This window comes from Notamacropus eugenii, chromosome 5 (genome assembly GCF_028372415.1).
Source record: "Notamacropus eugenii isolate mMacEug1 chromosome 5, mMacEug1.pri_v2, whole genome shotgun sequence".
NCBI lineage: Eukaryota > Metazoa > Chordata > Mammalia > Diprotodontia > Macropodidae > Notamacropus > Notamacropus eugenii.
In genome coordinates, this window is record NC_092876.1 from 89,798,366 (window position 1) to 89,805,949 (window position 7,584).

Genomic DNA, 7,584 nt, shown 5'->3' on the forward strand with positions numbered 1-7,584 from the left:
TGCAGTCATAAAAATGTTCACTGTAAGTATGGTAGAGTTCCCATCCACTTCCCTGATAGTCTTTCTGTATGGTATTAAATCTGTACCCAATCTATCCTTAGGTCCCAATGTAGGCATTGTCATCAGCTATTCCAGGAACAAAATAAGGATGCTGTTGAAAGAGGAAAAATGCAAAATCCTACTGACAGTTTGAAACTCATAGGGTCCTCCTCTGCTCAAAGACAGACATGGAGAAGAGGTCAAGGCCAAGGTGCTCTCATCTTCCCACCCAAATGGTTCCTTCCAAGAGACTGGCAGGAACTATCTCTCCTGCCTCATCACTGAATGGAATGCCTAGGGTGAACAAGTACAATGATTTTGCACAAGCCCCCAGAGTTGAGAAGCAAGTCTTTCAGCTAATCTGCACAGACTTCCAGTAGTACCTAAGTAGATGTCCAGCCCTTGTTTAGATTTAGTGAAAAATCGAGATGTGTTCTTACCTACTGAATGTTTCATGGCTAAGTGAGATAGTGACTTCAACCCCATGCTTGAATTTGCATAGTATTATTTCTTTGAAATGCAATAACTCTAGTGATCAAGGAATTTTCTAGTTAACTAAGGCTTATGCAGCCTTTTGTTCAACTATCACTTTTTTCCCAATATTTTGACATTTTTTAAGTTCTGAGTTCCAAACTCTATCCTCTGCCTCCCCTCCCTAGACAGGATATAGGTTATACATGTGCAATTATGTAAAACATTTTCACATTAGTCATTTTTTACAAGAAGATTAGAATAAAAGAAAAAATGAGAGGAAGAAAGTGAAGAATAGCATGTTTCAGTCTGTGTTCAATCAATACCAGTTCTTTCTCCAGAGGTAGACAGTGTGTTTCCTCATTAGTCCTCTGAGAATATCTTTCATCATAATATTGGCGAAAATAGCTAAGTCATTCACATTTCTTCAATGAATAATACTACTGTTACTGTACACAATGTCCTACTGGTTCTGTTCACTTCACTATGCATCTGTTCATGTAATTCTTTCCAGGTTTGTTCAACTATCATTTTTTAAATCTTTCTACTCACAAAATTGGTAACAAGTCAGGGTATCAGTTTGTATTCAAAGTCTCTTTATTATCAAGAAGAACTAAAGTAGTAAAAATCTAGATATTATGTACACAAAAATTTATAATCTTCTAAAGCTATATTTAATTGTATCACCCTGTCTTTTTTTTTTTTTTTTACTCAGAATATAAGCTTCCTGGGTTCAGGTATTGTTTCATCTTTGTTTTTATAGCTCCAGCAGGAAACACAGTGCCTGGCACTTAGGAAGTACTTAAGAAAGGCTTATTGAATTGAACTGAATTGACTGATTCACAACCTACTTTAGCTAGCAGAATATACTGAAAAGTATTTATTTTAATCTCTCTTGGATTATTTAGGGAAGTGTAAGGACTTGGTGTCATAATTATGAATATCAGTGGCTATTGTAAAGAAATGAAGAATCAGGAAGTGAAAGTGATAAAAAGTAATGTATTAGCCACAGGACAGTTGCTGGAAATAGAGACAATATGACATGGTGGAAAGAATGCTGAACTTTGAGTCAAGTAGACCTTATTCAAATCACTCTGCTAATACCTACTACCTACCTGGTCATAGGCAAGCTTCTCTACTACTCTGAGTGCTTCAATTACTTAATCTAGAAAGTTGGAGACAGCATGAGGGCATGATATTCAAAAAAGATAAGTAATGCAAAATATTTTGCAAACTTTAAAGCTCTGTATAAATAAAAATCAGTAAAGCTCTATATAAATGTAATTATTGTGATTATTATTATTTTAAAATCTCTGGCTGAATTTAGGCTTATATAATTTGCCCATTTCTCCTAACAGCAGAGTACAAGGAACTGGGGGTGGGGGGGGAGTTCCTATGGAAAATTCCAGATTGTTACATTTCTGTTCATTGAACTTAGTGGCAACACAGTATACTGTCAATAACAGAGGAATTTATATTAGAAGAACTGCTTCAAGATATAGTCTGCCACTGGATTACTATGTGACCTCCAGCATCTCACAGCTTCTATTAGAATATAAGTTTTTTAAGGTCAAGGATTGTCTTGATTAATTTATTTGCCTCCCCATAACTTAGCACAAAGAGCAACATAGAGCAAGTGTTTAATAAATGCCTTTTTTCATTCATTCATTCATTTATTCATTCATTTGTTCATTTGCTTTGAGTATTGGAGTAGTAAACAAGAGAGAGTGGGAAATGAGTCAATTTTTGGTGAGAGTGCAGAGAGTGATTTCAATGGGGCTTTCTGTGCGGTCATGTAATAGAAAGACATGAACTTTGATGGAAAATTGAAAGGTTAGATTGTGCTGAGTCTTTGCTTTGGGGGTTAGAAGTGAGAGGATGTTATGACACAGGGCCACCTAAAGGAAAATGCTTCCATGACAGTCTTATGACACTAGATAAAATTGTTTACTTCATTCTTTTCTCTTTTATGGTTACTATCCAGGATTTATCATGTCACAGAAATAATATTAACCATTGCCATATCCCTACTCTGGTCAATTTAACTCAATTTGACAAGAAACTGCTTGCTTGCTGTGTTCAAGGAACTATGTTAGGCTCCAAGGAGACAAAGATAAAATGAAGTACAATCCCAGCCCTCCAGAAGCTGACCCTCTGTGGAGGTGAGGAAGATATGATGTTTATACATATAAATGCAAAAAAGGAGAAAACATTAACAACTAGGGGGAAAAGGAAAAGTTTCCTGTGAGGAAGTAGAACCTGACTGGAGCCTTGAAAGGAACTAAGGATCCTTCAGTGTGGAGGTGAGGAAAGAGGGGAATTCAGGCATGTGAAGCAATAGGAGTGCATCTCTTTCCTCTATTCTTTTGTAATGAAGCCTATACAAAGCCACATAGATATGAGATGCAATATTATTTCAGGGAAAACTTAGTTGTCTGGGTTGACTTAAAAGTATAATACATGAAGGTTAGTAATGTTGCAATAGGTTGGAAAAGTAGATTGGAGGCAGATTGTAAAGGACCTTAAAAATCCACATGAGTTTGTATTTTATACTTGAGATAATAGAGAACTGTAGATTATTTTTGAACAGAAGACTAATGTTATTGTACCTTCCTTTGCCTCAAGAAATTCTGTGCTAGATAGATTAGAAAGGGGAGAGAAAGGAAACAAGAAGTGCTATTGGAAGACAGTTGTGATATTCGAGGCAAATACTGATAAGAAGTCAAACTAAGATGATGACCATATTCATGGAAATAAGGGAAAGAATTGGAGAGAGGTAGAAGGAATTTTACAACTTATTTTACATGGGACACGAAGGACTCTGAGGTTGTGAACCTAGGTGGTGGAAGTCAGTCCTACAGACAGTAGCCATCTGACTGGCTGAGAAATATTTTCAATAGCTTCTTGGAGAGATTATAGGATGAATTATAGGATAGATAATAAATAGATAGATACATAAATAGACAAATGAAAATAAGGGTGCCCTCTACAGAAAACAAAGAAGTTTGGGAAAGGGGCAGGTTTAGGGAAAAATAATTATGTCAACTATATATGTAGGATGTAAAATATGATTTTAAAAATGTTTCTGTTTCATTAATATTGTCTAGTACAGTACTTGGACCATTGCATGCAGTAGTTTTTTTTTTTGTCTTGACAAAAGTGAAAATCCATATCTAGAATCAGAAGCTCTCAGGGTTAAAAAAAAGCAGGGGCACGTCAAAGTTCACCTATTCTCAACCTGTACCTAAACAAGAAACTCCATACAATGGACCATCCTATCTCTGTATGAAGAATTTCAGTGACAAAGAATCTACTATTCTTCTGGGAAGTGCATTGCTCTTTTGGACAGCTCAAACCATAGGGAAGTTTCTTTGAATAACATAGAAACATTTGCCACCCTATAATCTATCCAAGAAGCTCTTGAAAATATTTCTCAGCCAGCCAGTTGGCTACTGTCTGTAGGACTGACCTCCACCACTTTAATGAAGGGTGTGGTGGTTCTAACTGAAGGAAAAGGTCGAGTCTGAGTGTTCTCATTGATGTATGGATTAGGCTGACTATGTACCAAATGCCACAGACCATAGAAGTGAGAGGAGGATAGGTTATATCAGGAGAAAAAAGTCTCCCATTATATTTCTGATGTTCATTATGACTCTATAGGTTTCAAAGGTGAGTTGTTCAGAGACCAGAGATTATTCATCAAATTCATCCATCTCTTTAGGTCAAACCTGTGTTTACTGATTTGTTTACATATTTTTGGTCAGTGCTTAAAATATTTATTGAAAAGCCTGAGTCTACCAGGCCATCTTGATTGATTCAGTAAGCATCCCATTATCAATACTAGTAGTTTCATTCAAGAAACTGTGTAGTGCTGGAGCCTTAGTACTTCTGACTAAACTCCTAATAATGATTATTCAGCACCTTATTAGAAAAGAGAAAGGCACCATCTCAGCACTACGCTCTGAAGGTATTAGTTTTCTATCAACCTAAAATTGAGTGCACATAGGTCAGTGAATTCTGTTGAAGAACAAAATAGATAGGTCTTTCTTGAATATGGCCAGAGACGTATGTAATACTGTCTTGTTCAGGGTCAAGTCACCATGGTGATCCTCAATGAACAAGGACCGAACTTTGAAAGAAAATATGTAGGCATTGGTCATGTCCAGGATAGGAAAAGGTCAAGGCACTATTTGGTAAGGTAGTATTTAAGGTCAGGAGGAACTTGGATTGAGTAAAGAGAAGACTGAGTGAGAACCTAAACCTCAGAGGCAGAGGGCTCTGGACAGTAACTCAATGATGGCTCACAATGAAATTGTCCTATTCCTAGGATAATCATTCAATTTTAGCAAGGAGAAAATTTAAGAAAGACTGAGGTGCAGCTGAATGATTCTACCTTCATTGCTCGTAGCCTCTTCATTTGGTTGTATCTTCTTGATTTCCAAAGGTTTCTTGACAATGAATTTACAACCTTTATAAATTTTAAAGAACTTTTTCACTTTGAGACCGAGAAATCATACTTCTCCCTCCCAAGAGCTTTTTGAACTGATGTTTAAATCATCAGGACTCAATCAATATTCCTCAGGGAGACTAGGGATACAGCAGATAAGTCAAGGATTGCTTCTTCAGGTTTTTCATCAGGTAGTTTGAGCTGTGTAGTCTTTACCTCTCCTAGATCAGAGGCAAGAACTTAGCCCAGGCTTAAAACTCTGACCAGTCCATGGAGGTAGATAAACAAAGTAAATATGAAGAGCACCTTTAAAACAGACTCAATTCAATCAATTGTATCAGAATTGTCTTATTACTCTCTACCCAAACTCCCTGCACTTATTGTGGGTGAGATGAGTGAAGACAAAATTTGTCAGGGTTTGTAAACAGACTAACTATGGGCAGAGCATCCATTTCATTGTCCTCCCAGTCCAATCCCTGTGGTTCCTAACAGAAAGTGGTTCTAGTCCCAAGAACTTATATGCCTAAGCCTATACTAGTGCATGGAGGCTTTATCCTTTTTCCTGAGGAAGAGCATGAGAACTCGGTCACGAATCTGCTTGGTCTTCACACCATAGATTAATGGATTGACTGCAGGTGGCACCAGGAGATATATGGTGGCAGAGATAATGTGAAGGGATGGGGGCACCCTCTTACCAATGCGGTGAGTGAGGAAACTAAACAATGAGGGTATATAGATGATGAGGATAGTGCAGATATGGGCAGCACAAGTGCCTAGTGCCTTAGAGCGGGCATCCTTAGAGGAGAGTCGGAAGACAGCTTGAAGGATCTTGACATAAGACACAGAAATAAGTCCAATGTCCAAAAGTATGACTGAGAGGGCCACAAAGATACCATAGCTACGATTGATGTAGGTGTTGGTACAGGCAAGCTTCACCACAGCCATATGTTCACAATAGGCATGCCGTATAACATTCTGGGTACAATACCTCAGCCGTTTAATGAGCAATGGACAGGGCAAAACCATAATGGCACCTCGGGCCACACTTATCACCCCTAGCCTGATGACCAAAGGAGTGGTCAGGATGGTAGCATAATGCAGTGGATGGCAAATGGCAACATAGCGGTCAAAGGCCATGGCTACCAAAAGGGCTGATTCGATAATGGAAAAGGTGTGGACTAAATACATTTGGGCCAGGCACACATCAAATCCAATTACATGAGCATCCAGCCAAAATATGTCAAGCATCCTGGGGGCTGTGGTTGAAGCAATGGCTATATCGTCAAAGGCCAGCATACAAAGGAAAAAGAACATGGGCTGATGAAGGCTGGATTCTTCTCTTATCACAAGGATAATGAGGCCATTCCCCATCAGGGTCAGGGCATACAGAAAGCAAACAGGGATACTCAACCAACAGTGGAAGACTTCCAGACCAGGAACACCAACCAAGAAAAAGGATGACAAGTTGGGGATGGTGGCATTGCCTACCATGGTGGCACCCCCAAAGACTATGAGCTGTGACTCACAGCAAACCCATCCTGAAAAAAAAAGGACAGAGAAGTCAAATGACAGTGAACTTATGATTTAAAGGCTAAAGATCTAAAGATCTAAAGGCTAGTAATTCTCTCAGATTACTCTTCACAGCGAAACATAGTTCCATATTCCCTATCCACAGTTATGTACCCTACCCCCAATCTTAGTTCAATTATAGTGCTAAGTACAACTCCCATTTGTTAGGTTTTTTTTTTCCTTTTTCAAAGGCATGTCCTTCCATTCAATTCCATGTGAAATGTTTAGGTTATTATTCAAAATCCCTTATTTTTATGGTTGGGAATCAGATACAAAAATGACAAGTGATTGTTTCAAAACTATTCAAAAATTCAATAACGTAGCCTAGGTAGGATTAGGAACTGTACTACTGACCCATGGAGGAGAGTTTTTTTTCCATTCACCATACCCCAATCTCAAACATGTTCTCCACAAAATAAGAACATGATATAATAATAAAATAATGAAAAATAATAATAAAAATAAGTTACATTAAAGGGATTTATACTTTATTTCATTTGATCCTCACCAATGTCCATGTGAGGGAGATATTGTAAGCATTGTTACTCATTCTGAGCCATCAGAGTTCAAACAACAATCAAATGAGACTTGGGTTGGGACCTAGATCTTGCCACTGGATCAAATGGCTCTGAAGGAGAAAGGGAGGCTGGTGAGTTTGTACAGCTCTCACTCACTTAAGTCCAATTTACTTTCAAACTATGACCTCACCTTCCGGATGTCATGGTCCTTTCAAGAAAAAGGACAAACAACAACAATTTAGTACTCAACTAAAATCCCATATTCTATAAAATCTTCCAGGATTAATCTCCTATCCTTAACCAACTGACAAATGGAAGAGAGCCCAGGTATCTCCTAAAGTCTGATGACTGGAACTAAACCCAATGCTCCAGATGAAACCTGACAAAGACACAGAAAAGCAAGATCATATATCCATCACTTTGGACACATTACTATTACTGCAACCCATTAGAAGTGATTTCCTGTCACTTTTCAGTCCTATCTAACTCTCTATGATCCCATTTTGGTTTTCTTGGGAGGAATACCAAAGTGGTTTGCCA

General features: G+C 38.0%; 1 protein-coding gene across 1 annotated transcript; it reads right to left on the reverse strand.

Moving 5' to 3' along the window:
- Positions 1-5,491: 5,491 nt before the first annotated feature.
- On the reverse strand, positions 5,492-6,448 carry LOC140508656 (olfactory receptor 52P1-like). Its single transcript, XM_072616545.1, has one exon. The coding sequence runs from the start codon at positions 6,446-6,448 to the stop codon at positions 5,492-5,494; it is 957 nt and encodes a 318-aa protein (XP_072472646.1).
- Between the last annotated feature and the right edge of the window lie 1,136 nt (positions 6,449-7,584).